The 15,220-nt window shown below is 40.6% G+C and overlaps 1 protein-coding gene across 4 annotated transcripts in view; it reads left to right on the forward strand.

Moving 5' to 3' along the window:
• Positions 1-2,451: 2,451 nt before the first annotated feature.
• GLRB (glycine receptor beta) overlaps positions 2,452-15,220 on the forward strand; it is a 53,184-nt gene continuing 40,415 nt past the window's right edge. The window contains exons 1-2 of one of the 4 annotated variants that reach the window (XM_069785918.1): positions 2,452-2,474; positions 5,424-5,577. In XM_069785918.1, coding sequence (XP_069642019.1) covers positions 5,456-5,577 — 122 coding nt within the window. In that variant the 5' untranslated portion in view covers positions 2,452-2,474; positions 5,424-5,455. Of the gene's footprint in view, positions 2,475-3,839; positions 4,057-5,423; positions 5,578-15,220 lie in introns of those variants that run through there. The other 3 variants (XM_069785911.1, XM_069785925.1, XM_069785904.1) reach the window with 3 other exon arrangements.

Raw genomic sequence — 15,220 nt, forward strand, 5'->3', positions numbered from 1 at the left:
TACAATATATGGATATCTGTATTCTAATATGGATACCCCTGCTTTCTATATTAATCAATCCTTTCAAGGATTACAGGACATGTACTCTGTTCTGTTGTTTTTTTTTCTCAGCTTTGGGGTCATTGCTACAATACTTTCTTTTTAGCAATAAGAGAGCGGCAGAAAAAAAGCTTGAAGTCATACACACAGCTTGACAGTGCTTTGCACGTGGAGCTCTGTCAGAAAAGGCATAGCTACATAGGAAATGCAAATAATAAAATGTGTAAGCCTGCAAGGAACATATGTTTTGGGCAACTTGTATGATCCCAATTTTCTGTATATCCATGACAGCAGTAAGACATGTGGCTGCTTCCTGTGAAGTACAGGCTTTATTAATATGATTATGTCTATTATGATCAATATATGACATTGCTGTTTTGACAAGCTATTTTGTATCAGATACATAAAGCCTTATACAGCCCAGGCTTATTACACTTACCAGTTTGAAGGGGCACATGTTTCTAATCATTTTCTCATTTAATTTTAATAAATGAGACACTTCATTGTACATGCAGCTCTCTCGAAAGTCTTCATTCTCAAGCCTCCACCAAGGCATAACAGTCTGAATTTGCCAGCATTCAGATCGACCCTGTAAGGATCATCTGTCACACTCGGTATCCGTAAAGGAGAGAGAGATGAGGGAACTGGAACATTAGGGTGGACAGACTATAATTTTCTTCATCTCTTTGTTATTTTGTTCGCTGCTGGGTTTGCTACTTTAAATTTCTGTATTTCAAAATGGAATGAAAATCACTAGTCTTTTCAAAAGGAAGGAAATCAGGTACCTTCAACAGTTCTGGTCATTGGTACCAGAAGGGAGAAACCTTTTATACCATGTACCTGTTTTGTCCCTATTTCCTGCAATGACCTGAGGATATATACCTCTTTACAATAGTAGAAAAGGAAGGAAGAACGAAGAGCTTTCAGCATTCTTTAGAAACTGGTCTTTCTTAGGAGCCCTGTAAACCTCTACAGCTTCTGGATGATCACCAAAGCCATCAAGATGTGACATGTGATTGAAATCAAACCCACCTGTAACTACAAAGGTTGCAGAACATGAAATCCTTTTTAAAATTATGTTTTCTAATTGTGTGAACTAAATCAACTCAATTTATAAGAAAAACTAGTTTGGTGAGCATTGAAACTAATGAAACCTGATTTCTAATCCATGTGGGTCTTGTGGCTGCCTGGCTTTTTAGCTGAATTAATCTGAAAGCTAAGGCATGGGTTCTTCTGTTAATAGAAATTTAAAAATACATATTCACTTTCCTGAAAAAAGCTTGGTAAAGGCTTTAATAAAATTTTGTCAGCTATTCAACATTAGGAGTTCTGTTTTTCAGTCATAATTCCTCCTCCAGTAAAGCAGATACTGTATGAATTAAATATGTTTGTGTTTAAAGAATTTATAATAGCTGTCTCCCAGGTGGGTTTTCTGATGTCTAGTAATCACTTTTGCCAGTCTGCTTGCTTTCTCACTTTTTTTCCTTCTGCAGGAACATTAGCTCAATCTGTCCTCCCAGACAGCTGTCTTTACAAAACATGCAGGACTTAATATCTCTGAGCTCTCTGCTTTTTTTGGTTTGTTGTTGTTGTTGGTTTTTTAAGGTGATATCAATCAGTTGAAAAAAATCAAAAGTTTGCAACAAGCTGTTTGAAACATGCACACATACAGAGTGTTATTACACAAAACTCATTACCTTAAGAAAGTAGACTAAAAAAAGCAATAAAACCAAAGAAATTCTATCCTGTACAGGTACAAAGTATCTTTTGTGTGACTGAAATGCAGAGCTGGACTGCTGGATCTTCAGATCTCCACGTTCCACCACTGCAAACTGAAGAAAGGACTGATGTCCCTGGGCTGATCACTAGGAAAAGTCTTGTTGTATTTTGCATATGGTTTACACAACTATTTTCTAGTGATCAGGATAATGTCTAAGATCAGGAATTCCTGGGAATTATTCCTGAATCAGAGAAATGAACATGGTTAGATGTTCTCAGCAGTGGACACAGCAGCAGCTGCAAGCAGAGGAAAGACAGCCAAGTACACCCCTGCACTCTGAAATACAATGAATGCTGAGACAGAAGGGGATCTGCCCTTATACATTCATTTACTAGTAAAACTTCTATTTTATTTACTTATTTCTCTTCAGTAGGATCTCTGAAATACAAAACATCACCAAAACCAATCAGCAGAACGCGGCCCATTACTCATGATCAACTGGCTTGCTGGTACAAGGCTTTTATAGGAGGCTTTTTTTCCCCAGTCCTTCCCATTTGGGCATTGCTAGGTCGGCTGGCGCTGCAGTAGGACATCTGAATGGCGTGCGGGCTGTCCTTCAACGTCCTGCACGCATGACAGCAAGTGCCGAGCAAGGGGGTGGCGTGAGCAGCGTGATTATTCTGTCCCTGCCGGCCTGCCAAGAAGGTGCTGCCAGGTAAGAAAGCAGCTGCCTGTGACCTTGGCCAGCTTTTATATGGTGAGAGGCGGGAGGAGAGGCCTTTTCCCACAGACCCTTCACTGCCAGCACTTGCTTGAGAGCTGACACCTATTCCATTTCTGTGCATGAAAAAAAATCAAGGCTTATTGAAATATTTCTTGTAGAGTTTGATATTATTTGTGAGGCGTAAGACACCTAAAGATACACCTAAAGATACTAAAGGTATCTTACCAAAGCAGCTCCTTTTTCTTGACTTTGTCACATATATCTCACTTTTATTAGTCATAGAAAGATATTAGCTGTATGCTTCTATTTAATGTGAACCTGAGGGGTGGATGGAATTCATTTCTATTTTATGCATTGTCCTGTTGAGTTACCGCAAATATTCATCACAACCGTAGCTGCATCAGGAGGCGCTTGCAAATGCCAGTGGATTTGAGAGAGCCCAAAGGAGGCGATTAGGTGCTTTGCGTACGAGAGGACGCAACAAGCAGCCGGGCTCGGCGGCTGCGGGAAGCAGCGTGCAGAAAGCGGAGCCTGCTGCGGCTGCAGTAGCTCAAGCTGCTGGTGCCGACAGTCATTTGTTCCTTTTGTTTGTTTATGCCAGTCCTTCTAGAACAACTACAGCATCCTGGTTTCTATTCCTGACATGAAGTTCAGAAGGGTTTTGAAAAAATAAGCTTACCTTCTTGCAGACAGTGTTATGGGAAGCCTCTGGGCTTTGCTTTCTGTTTCAGGAAACAAATTCACTTTGTTTCACTTGCAAGTTCCTGTGTTTGAGCTGGAAAACCTTGTCCTGAGAGACCTGTCGCCTTAAACTGACCCGTGGCAGTAGATTTTTGCATCCGCGTGCATGTATGCATATGCACACACACACACACACGTGTATATATATGGCAGCAGCAAATTCTGAAGGGCATGGGATTATGTTCAGAGCGTGTCCATAATTCGTTTAGGAGAGGAACGTTGCTCAGAAGGTGGAGCTGAGGGGTACCCGACATTTGGGCGTTACAGAACCAACACACCGCTTGCTGCCCGCCATGGCGCGTGGGCCAGGTCGCCTGCTCGCTCACTTCTCATTCGCCAAAGCAGAGGCGACCTCCTTCACTTTTTGATCTGCCATTTTATAGCCCAAACCCCAACAGCGCTTCACCGTGAAGCCCGATGATGAGGGTTACGGGACCTCGCAGAAAGCGTCCACCCGTGTAGTACGCTTAATCTGACCCATCGCCGGCGGCGGGAGGGCCGGGGCGGGGAGGGGGGGGGGGGCCGGGGGGGGGGGGGAGCGGGCCGTGTGGGGGAGCCCCCCCGGCCCCCCCCCCCCTCCCCGCCCCGGCCCTCCCGCCGCCGGCGTCGCCGCTCTCCCAGTGCCCATGTGCGGGCGGGAGGGCGGGCGGGACATGCTCACTGGGCGAGGACCGCGCCGAGGCTACCGCACATGCTCACTGGCCGCGGAAAAAGAGCACCGCGGGAGGTAAGGAGTCGCTCCGGCCGCCGGAGGAGCCGCGCTTTCGTTCCGTAGAGGGCCGTGAGATGGCTCGCCGCCGGCTGCCCGGTCGCCACAGGCTTTAATCGCGGTGTGTGTGGCGGGGTGTGGTGGGGAGGGTGGGTGCAAGGGTCCGGCCCGGGAGCTCCGTTCCCGCCGGGCGGCAGCCACCGAGGCCCCGTCAGCACCGAGGCCAGCGGCGGTGGCGGCGGGGCCCGGCCGCGGCGCTGGGGCCGGGGCGGGAGGCGGCGGCGGGGCTCGGGGGCGGGAAGCGGGCCGTGTGGGGGAGCCCCGCTCGTTTTCTCCTCACGCTCTCCCCGCCGTGCGCGGGCAGCGCTCGGCAGCACGGAGGCCGCTCCCTCCCCGGTGCTGGGGCCGGTGGGAGGCCTCCGACCGGGCCGGGGAGGCGAGGAGGCCGGGCGAGGGGTAGGGGACGGCGGGGGCAGCTCGGCGACCGTCACCGGCGCGGAGGGTGGTGGTGGTGGTGTGTGTGTGGGGGGGGTGTCTGCGTTTCCCGGGGGGGGCTGAAGCATCTCGGTGGCTCCCGGAGGTGGAGGGAGGGAGAGAGAGGCAGCCGCTGCTCCTTGAGACGAATTAAAAAACAAAATATAAAGCAAAGTGGAGAATGCAGCTGGTGCTGAGGCATCTGCGAGGTTTCCGCTGGCCCAGGGACGCGCCTGGGAATTATCTGTGGGATGGGAAACAAATGGAAAATGCCCGGGGTGTCGTGCGGCTGCGACTGGGTGCAGGTGGGGCCGAATCTGGCCGAACACAAACTCAGCTCCTGGCCTTTGGGGTACGCAGTTTTGCATGTGAGAAGTTAGAATCTTAAACTGAACGCGATGAATAAAGCACATTATTGTGGGTTGCGTTTAGTCATCTTTGCAAGGCCCTTTCAGTGCTGGCTCCGCAGCGAGAATACTTCCTGCAAAATAGTCATTCGTGCTTAAATTCTGTGCATAAAATTAAATTTGCAAGCCTTTCTCATAACTACCATTATGAGATAGCATGATTGCTATCTTATCTGTGCAAGGTCATAGAGGGCTTGCAGTTCCCTGCCTTGTTAGATGACTGGTTGGTCACATTTAACCATATTTAATGCAGTTGATACATGACCTTTTTTGGTGAGGAATTCTGTTCCAAGTTTCTGTGGATTTTGAGTTAGACAGCCTTTGAAGGACATCGTGTTTACTTCTTAAACACACTGGAGCAAACTTGCACTTAAATCTGTTCCTCGCTGCCAGTCTCTTAACTTTGGGAAGCTGCTTGACTCTCAGAAAATTGCCCAAGTTGCTTGCATATAAGAGGTACAGCTCAACAGACTCTCTCTCCCAGGGCAACTAAGCTGAAACTTTTGAAAACAAGACCCAAACCCATTTGTTTACTTTTTGTAGGTATGTGTTCCCATTTGCCATATCTAGCCCTTTTAACATAAACTTCTTTCTTTTCTTTTGCCACAGACCAAAGGTTTCTCTGAAGCTTAATCTTCAGGATGAAGTTCTTACTAGCAGTTTTCTTTTTCGTGTCGTTCTCCTTATGGGTTGAAGAAGTCTATTCCAAAGAGAAGTCTTCAAAGAAAGGAAAGGGGAAGAAGAAGCAATATCTATGTCCCTCGTATGTTTCTTGTTTCTTTTATGCTTTTGTATGATGGCGGTCCTGCCCTATTTTTAACAGTGGAAATTATGTGACAATTGAAGTAGAAGGTGATGCTTTCTGCTGAAAGAACGGGGTTTGGGGTGGGAATGGGAGGAAGAGGGTTTGGCCAGCATCATAGCTAAGTTCTGTCACTGTGTGTGTTTCTTCTGCAGCAGGTCCTCTGTTTTAATGAAAGGAAAAATCTAAGCCATAGTAAATTGTTTCCTTCTTTGTGGGGGTTTCCAGCCCAGTGTCTTGCTATTAATGGGACATGTAATGTAGTCCCATAGTGCTATGCTGTCTAGCATCGTGTTGCAGGTGTACTGAGAAAAGCAAGGAGGATGCAAAACTGTCATACTGAAATTCAGTTTCTGGTTAGCTTAGTTCTGTAAGAGAAGGCTTGTCCTACACATATTCTTATTGCATGTTGAATAGAACTAAGGTCTTCAGCATGTTCTGTCAATGATTTACAGTACTATAACATTTATGGAGGTGGATTGATTGTTGCTACAAAGCATGCCCTTACGGAATAATGTCTCTGTAAAAATACAGAAATTAAAATCTGTGATTGCCCAGTTGAATAGAGAATGTATTCTGGATACCTATGATTACTTGATGTTAAAAATACTCCCTCTTTATAATGCCTGTCGCGTTTTAGGTTGTGATCCATAGGTCATTGCAAAAGTTTTATTTGTGAGCACCTTTTTTGTCATTTTCTTGGCTAGTCTTGCTCATCTCTATAGTGTTATGGTGTAAATATCTGAGAAGATTGATGGAATATAGTAAGTTGGCAATAAGTGTAGAAAAGCGCTGTGTCTGAAATGATCAAATCGTTTAGACAAATTTAAACACATTTATTCTTTGACCATAAAAGAAGACGACTGGAAGATGAGACTGGCCATTCAACATTAATAGACTTTTTCCAAGCTAAAAAAAAAAAAAAAAAGAATAACAAGACAGAAGCAATGTTTGAATAATACTTTTTAAAGTTCGAACTCTACTTAAATATTGACAGTGATGTTTATTTGTAACCCAAACTTTTTAGAAAGTTTATATGTATGGTGAGTGCTTTCATTCTTTTTTTATATCAAGCCTAAAAAATGAGATGTATCCTTGGATCTGAATACTGTAAGAGGCAAGTCTCAAATGTGATCATGACTCATCTGAAATGACTCCTACCTATTCTGTCCCATTTGAATAGTTATGTTGAGCTCTGAATGGAGCTTTTGGTCTGAGCTACCATGAAGATTTGTAGCAAGGGGAGAAATGTCATAGTTCCCAGGACAGGGGTCAGCAGGGAAGTCCTGCGAAAGTGAGTTACGCAGCTGGAAACTGAATCCAGATCTTCCATCGTCTCACTGAAGCAGCCAGCATTTCCCCCTGTTCTTGACTTGGTCTTAATTAGAATTCAAAACATTGATGTAATTTTATCTTGATAAGTGGGTGGATTTTTTCTTTGTTTTTCTCTTAAGCACAGTATTTCTTGGTACCCTGTTCTTTTTGATATCAGTTGACGTTACAACCATTAATTATGATGTCATTTGCCACCAATATACTTGAAAAGCATTGAATAAATGCTATAATTTTTGAATTGATACTTTTACATTCCAGCCAATTGAAGCCTTCTGCAAAAATACTAGCAGAATCCAGTATTTGTCTGATGTATCACGTGTGCAGTGTTGCTAGCTAGAATTAATTGTTGTAGCATAAGCCCTGTTGGATTTTCTGAATAATGAACAAGTTGTCTATATCTTACTTGGCTGAGGTTCACAGCTTGAGACCACTTGTAATAGCAGGGCTGCAGGACTGCTGTTTTTGTGGCTGGCATCTAGAAGACCTCTCACGTGAATGAGCAATGAAAGTCAGTTCTGTCTTGCAGAGAAATTATCTAATGCTCTCTTAACTCAGGCTACTGATGGCAAACTTTCATTCATCAGCATTTTTTTCATAATCATTCACAAAACCTCTTGACTTGGTGACGCTCCGTGTTATAAAAAAGGCTGCATACTCTCAATAACCTTTTTCCTGTGGAAAAAAAGTAAGGAATCTTTCCTCAGAAACAAACCAAAACACAATGCAGTGGAGTGGGAATTAACTGACACCATAAGGGTTGACCAAAAAGAATCTCAAAGTGGTTGAATGAAAAATTTACTAGTAAAGCACAAAAGAAATATTTTAGAAGAATGCCTTGTATCTTTTCTAAAGAAAAAAAAGCAGGATTTTGCATCATGTATAAAATTGAATGGTACAAATTCCTAATGAAAACATACATTTATAAGTTAAAATCTTAATCTACCTTTAATTTACATTGGTTACTGGTCCAATATAATTTAAAGCTTGATTGTAATGAATTATTGCTTTTTGTTTCCTTACAACATGTGAAAGCTAAATTTTACCCCCTCAGGAGAACAAAACCCCATACTAGTAATTATATAAGGAACAGTCTTCTCTTTACAAGCTTTATAATGAAATTCAAAGGTATGCAAATAATTTTCCAGGAAAGATTTATACTGAATCTGATGTTACTGCCTGAGTTCCTTAGTTTGATGTTAAGAAATGGATGGTTATAAGACTGGTTTGGGACTTCAGCGTGAATTTGTTTGTATGAAAACTGAGCATACTTGAACTTTTCCTTTTATGGCTCTCTAGAATACAAGCCTTTCGCCAAATGTGCCCCTCTGGCATGAAGTTAATTACTATTAGAACAAGCTGGAAACAAACTGATTAGAAACCCAATAAAAAGTTCATTATTGTCTCATAAGCAGATACTTGCTTCCTTCAATTAGGAAAGCTATTTTGTATCTTAGAACAAAACCTCTTACTTGTGATTATTCATAATGCTGTACTTCTCAGTGCATTGTTTGATAGTGGCTTGATTGGCCATCTGATTTTCATTTATTTCTGAAACTGTTTTTCCCAGCTTTTTTATCAAGGGTTTTCATGAAGCTGATGCTTAATCATTTGGTTCTTATTTGATGTAATGTTTGCTTAGAACAGATGTAAGATTTTACATCTTACAGTTAGATCAATTTCCTTCTTACCTCAGACTTTCCAAATGAAACACAGAGTAATTATACTTGTTTCTGATTCCTGATTGTTTGCTCATTAACAAAGAAATTGATATATTAGGGGTAAAATCCTATAACAGGGAGTTTTGCAGCATAAATCTGAGAAGCTGGCTTCCACAGATGCATAGTGCAATAAAATATAAAGCTTTAGTGTAACAGAAGTCTTGCCTTTGGTCTCCATGGAAAATATATTAAAAAAAAAAAAGAAACAGGAACAGGTCCACCTCTTCAAGAAAAAAATTAAAAATTTTGTGGGTCACAGTCTTCTGTTAATAAAGCTTATTTTGAAATTCGCTATACTGAATACAGATGATTTCAGTATAGCTACAGATGGATTTAGTCACTTGATCTCTTTCTTGATCATAGACTACCCATCAGCTGTATTACCTCTGTTACTTCTTACTAACTTCATAATTCCTCATAACACCTGTTTCTGGTAAATATGTTGGACACTTTGCTGTGACTTTTTCTAAGAGTACTGCTGAAAAATGTTTTTCCTTTCGTTAAGTCATGATAAATACTTAGGGTTTTTTATGAAGTTTGAGCTTCTGCTGTTATCCCCACAATACTTAGTAGCCCAGAAGGTCTCTGCTCAAAGCTACTTGCAAGATCTCTAGACAAATGAAATTGTAAGGGAAGGGAAGTTTAGTTATGACAGTGTTAGAGAAGGCATAGAGTGTCAAATAGCAGCTTACAAAATCAGTTACAACTGTGCTCCTAATCACACCTATCCCTGTTAATTACAGTTTTAGTATGACTCAGCTGTTCACTTGCACGATGTTCGTTTCTGAAGATCCCACAGCGTCTCTAATGCTATGGCAATGCTAAGAGTATAACCTCAATCACTAAATCTCATTCTTTTATCTGGATAGCAAGACTGTGCTTTTAAAATAGCATCCCTCCTCACCTTTATGTGTTTTTCCACATGGAGATTTATGTCCATGTAGATGATTAACTAAATTCTCGATGATACCTATAGAGACTTTTTTATCCATAAAGCAGGAGTAGAAATCATATTTTGGCTTGTATTCAATAAAGCATATCAGCTACTTCAAAAACTGTGAAATGGCCCTCTAAGCCCTCCAGAAAACATGGCTTGTGCCATCTGCCAGGGCAGAAGCTTAGAAAGGTCACAGATGCCAAGGTTCAATAAACAGCTTCTTTTAAAAAATAACAGCAAAAGACAGTGGAACTGGGGAAAAAAGCCTTTGATGTGTTTAAAACATAGAGTTGTATGAAAGTCTGTCCTAAAATTTCTCTTGGTTAACTGTCAGCTTCTGACACGCTCTTCCCACAAAGACTAAAGAAGTTCAAAGTGTGTCTTGTATCTTGGATCCTCTCCACCTTCCCACAGACCTTTTTTAAATTATATCAAGCGTTTGGGTATACATGGCCTTTCTATCTGTAATATGTGATCATCCCCCGAACGTCAATGGTGGGAAAGTGGAATCATCTTTGTCTTTGTTCCCATCTTGTAGAAGACACTGTTGATAGTTTGTGAACATTCTCATTTGTAGGTGTGATGGGAGGGTTGATACAGTTTGTGGGAGAAGAAGGAATGAAGTTGAAAGACAAGCCTGAATTTGGTTCTGGAGGTAGTTACATCTCACAGTCATTCTGAAGATAAGTACATTGCAGAGCCCGGGTCTGGTTCCTATAAAAATTCTTTTGCCCCATAGTAACAGCAGTTGGTCAATGGTTTAATTATTCTGTAGCATGTAACTCTCATAGAAAGCCATGATCCTGGACAGATAGGGCCACATTCCAGGATGTTTGGGAATTTGTATTCACAGTCGATAAATGCACTGGGGAGTAATAGATAAAGCTATATGAGCAAAACCTAAGTTATTTTGTAAAACAGTAATTAAGCATGGTAGGCTGGTTGTTGTTCAGTAATCCTCTCAGCGAGCAGCATTTACTCCATTCTGAACACTACGGTGATTGAGATGCTACAATCGTGTGGTAAAGTTACAGACTTTGTATTTCATATACAACCTCCAGACAGAAAATGCTTGGATCTGCTGGTTAAATTACACCTCCTAAACCTAAGCACAAGGAAAACCATAGGCCTAAATTCTGTTCTCAGCTCCACTAAATGGATCTTATATAGGATGTATCTCCACTTACACTTTCCACTTATATCTCCACTTATACCACCATACACAAGGTGGTTGGCTTTTACTAAGATCCGTGCATTGTTTCAGTACTTACCTCATTTGGAATAAAGACTGGGACAAGGAACTGATGTGGATAAATTATTTTTAAAAAGTCTGTGGTTCTGCTTAGACATCTGAATGCTCATCGTGTTTCATGTCTGCATGCAGTATCAGGATATGGCAAGATGCCCGTTTTGCACAAAGGTCGCTTAGGTGGTAACTTCAGTAGGATGCAGAGGTGCCTAAGATAGGAGCAAACTAGCTAATTTTAAGAAAAGGAAGCATTGCTGTGAGCTTGCTGTGAGCAGTACTAGTCAGGCTGGATGAAGTACCATACTAACCTGGTTCTACTGGTTTGGGGGCTATCATCTCTGTGGCAGGCAGATGAATCAGCTTGGTTTTCTCAAGTTTAGGGAATAACAAGGCACTTCAGATTACCATATAAACACCCCTTAAGGTGTCCAACCCTGGCAATCCTGAGTGTGAAACCAAAGCTGGACTTAGAGGTTTAGACAAGGACTGAATTAGTGACACTAACTGAGTTATTCACATCATGCAATGTCAGGAAGGTTGCTTACATGCCCACATTAGGAGACTGTGTTCTTTGGTCTATCTACAACAGGAGATGAAAGATGAGTTATTTCACCTCCACAATTCAGGGTTCACAAGTCGAGGTGCCCAGTCTGGGTTTCTGTTTCAACTTCTGCTATGAAGGAACCTTTCTCTTTGTTCACCACACTGGATTACCTCCAAATTTAGGTACTGAGGTTACATATCTAATTTTAGGTGTTTAGCTGTCCGCTGCATTTGTGAGGACACATAAACAGTTATTCAGAGTTCCATAGTTTTAATGTAATTTGAGTGATACTACTTTGCTTTGGAGGCATTGTAATTATCCTCCCTAGTAATGGAGATGTCACCCGGTACGGTTTGAAAACGTAGCTATTAGGCATACTAGAGATCACAGACGTCACTCAGAAGAGTTATGTAGTATCTCTTTGATTTGTATTAACCTGGTTTTGTGCTTTGAGTTATTGCACTCCAAAAATCAAGTGCCTGCAAATCAGAACACTGATTGTTTATATCAGAGAAATAGCACTTACGATATATGGTGAGATGACAGGTACTGTGTTTCCCAAAACTTATTTTTATCATTCTCAGATATACATTGCCATGTTTTATGACTAAAATGTCAGTTTCCATCACATAGATTAGATAAACTGTGCTAGAATCTATTGTTTCAGCATTATATAGGAAATTTTGCTGGAGATAACAGAACAGTGTGAGTTGGAGTATGTATTTTTATCTGTCAGACAGTAATCTAAAACTATGCAGGCAAAGCTTGATGCTAGATTATCCAAGCTATGTGCTCTAAGCAAACACCAACAATAGAATAAGCATGCTACCTGACTGTCTGGACTGCAGTGTGTTATGAAATGGCATGTGAATACGTCCCTGTGACATGCCTTTTTTTTTTTTCCTGATTGTCATGCCATAAGTAAAAAGTATATTCATGTTCTCGTCTAAAATTAGAGATTCTTCAGCATAATGGGATCTTGATCTTAAGACTAGGGATCAGGGCAGTAGGTGAATGAATACAACAGCGAAGCTTCTCCTTCCCACTTGTGCAGAATATCATTTATATTCTTTTCTCCAGTCATCCTTCTGTAGCACTGTGTGTGATAAGGACTCATTGTACTTCAGTGAGCTCTGAGACTAAATGTCATGACAACCCATAGAGATATAATGTCTTCTGACACATTTGCTTAACACAAATGTAACGAAGCTATATAAATTTCAAACCAAGTGTAATATATGCTTCCTTTTGCCATGCATATCTGCTTATCTAAACTTCTGGATTTTGATTAGTGAATTATGAAAATAATTATCTGTTGCCATCAGCTGAAAATGTTAATCATGTTCTTCAAAGCAGTGATAAAATGTGTAGACCTGCAGTGGAAGAGGAGATGGACACCTTACTGCATGTCCTGTGAAATACAGTATTTAAAGTCATTATTTCATTCATCAGTGATACCAGAAGTAACCTCCCAAACACCAGAGAGAGGCTAGTCATATCACACACAGGTATTATGCTGAAAGACTAACTGTATTGGTTTTCTTTCTGGCTTTTGAGGACGCTGTTTGTAGAAGTGAGAACACTTTTGAGAATACTGTTTGTTTTTTCTTTCTTTGCAGAAAAAGAGAAATCATTCTTTGGCTTTGTTTTTTGGTTTTTGGGTTTTTTTTCCAAAATTTTTTGGGGGGCAAAATTCTTGTTAAGGCAAGAATTATTACTATTACTTGCTTTTAAATTCCCTTTATAGCAAATGTGAGACTTCTGTTGCCTTACCCTTTGGTATTTACCATATCTTGCTTAGAACTCATCAATTACTATGAAGAATGCTACTGCATTTCCACTTAATGCTTTCCAGCAGCTCCACATACATTCAACACAAGTTGAAATAAATGTATTAAAATTACAACACAGACTGCAACTTTTCTAAGGGAAATCTTAGGCTAGTTATCAGCTTTTCAGAAATGTGAAAATTGTAGGTTGAATAAGAAAAATTGGTAAGTAACTTCTCAACTGGTGTGAGTGTTGTTATAAGGGAGTCAGACAGCATTCAGCAAATTGAAGTGCAGCTTCTTTTAGGAAGGGAGATCTCGGCTCAAAATCTTTTTCTGTTATGTAGTCTATGGATTTGCCTATTGTTAATTCATTCCAGAGCGGCCAATTAAGCAGGGGTGGTAGTGGCTTTAGGTAAATATCTTTGTGGCATGAATAGTCCCAACCTGTTCTCCAAGCACCGAACCCATCCCATTCATTGTTTCATTAAGTCATTCTGCTCATCTGTCACTTTGAAAGTGGCATAACCTCTTAACTCACCAAACTACACATATGATGTATTGATTTGCGGGTGGAATTTAGGCATTTTGATCAGCAAGGCTCTCTGAAGGAAATCCAGTCCTTGTGACGATGTTTAGTCACATGAGTGCTATTCAATGATGGCAGTTCAGTGACAGCATGCTGTAAAAGACCACAGTAAAAAATATAACTGGCACTCAGCAGAGCTTTTTTCCAGTAGCTATTCTAACCAATTCATTCAAAGTCACCTTTAAAAAATACCAATTACTGACTCTCTGTGCTGCTTCTCCCAACTCAGAACAGCCAATGCTGTTGTATTTCACTTGGTTCTTATATAAATGAGGATAAATGTGTGTGCATTACACTTGTATGAGTTCAAAACAGTACCCAAAAACTTGCAGAAGGTGTGATCATGATGTTCTTTACCAGAAAGCAGTACTGCTGCCTGTTCTTCCCATCACTGTCTTCCCAGTACAGTAAATCTCCCTTGCCTAATTCATGGATGACCTTTGAATAAACAGCATGAGCAGATATATGTATTAACATATTTCTGCAGTGCAACTCAGATCTCACAAAACTACCACCTTATTCCTCGTACTTGAAGAGACAAATAAACGTGTCAGCTCTATTTGGCTTTCTTTTGCTGTTTGATGCTCACTCATTTAATTTCTTAGACTTTTTCCTCTTTTCCTCTTTGCATTTTAGAAGCATCTGTATTTAATTTATGTGTCCATGTTATCCTGTGTGGTTCTGATTACCATCATCACTATTTAATGAACTTCTTTGTATAATCCATAGCAGAAATTAAAAAAAAAATAGGATTTACTTTTGTTCATTAGTTGTTTGGTTTTGTCTTGATATTTCATTAATACTGGGCATATATGATTTAGAAAGAAATGCCTGTCTTAAGGAGACCCTCCTTTTATATAGTTTCTGTAGGCATCTGATGTAGATATTTTAGATGTTCAGATGTGTGACTTGCAAGGAAGCAATGCCATGAACCTTTTTGTATCAGATATAATAGTGTACAGAGTGTTTGCATGCCTTTTTAATAGTTAAATGAACATTCTTTTCTGTCTTGTTCCTGCTACAAAATGGAAAATAATCTTAACATTTAACTTTATGTTTTCCTATTGTCCAATTAGTGGTAACTGCAAGAAAAGCATACAAAGCTGGTTTATGATATTTCTGTAGCAACCTGTTCATTGGTAAAGGTCATCGCTGAAAACTGAACACAAATTTCAAAATTACAGAAATAGAATAGAATAGAATAGAATATTTCAGTTGGAAGGGTTCTACAATGATCATCTAGTCCAACTGCCGGACCAATTCAGGAAATAAATTAGTTCTTTTGCATAATGATCCAAATCAAAGTCAAATATAAAAAGCTATAAACACAACCCTGGGAGAATTGTTTGAAGGTGAATTTATCAATTATTCGAAGGGGTTAGAACACCTATTGCTATTTAATCACTCTAATATTAAATTAGCAGAGGTTTATTGTCCACGGAATAAGGACATACTAGTGGAAT

The sequence above is a fragment of the Haliaeetus albicilla genome, chromosome 1 (genome assembly GCF_947461875.1).
Source record: "Haliaeetus albicilla chromosome 1, bHalAlb1.1, whole genome shotgun sequence".
NCBI classification, from domain to species: domain Eukaryota; kingdom Metazoa; phylum Chordata; class Aves; order Accipitriformes; family Accipitridae; genus Haliaeetus; species Haliaeetus albicilla.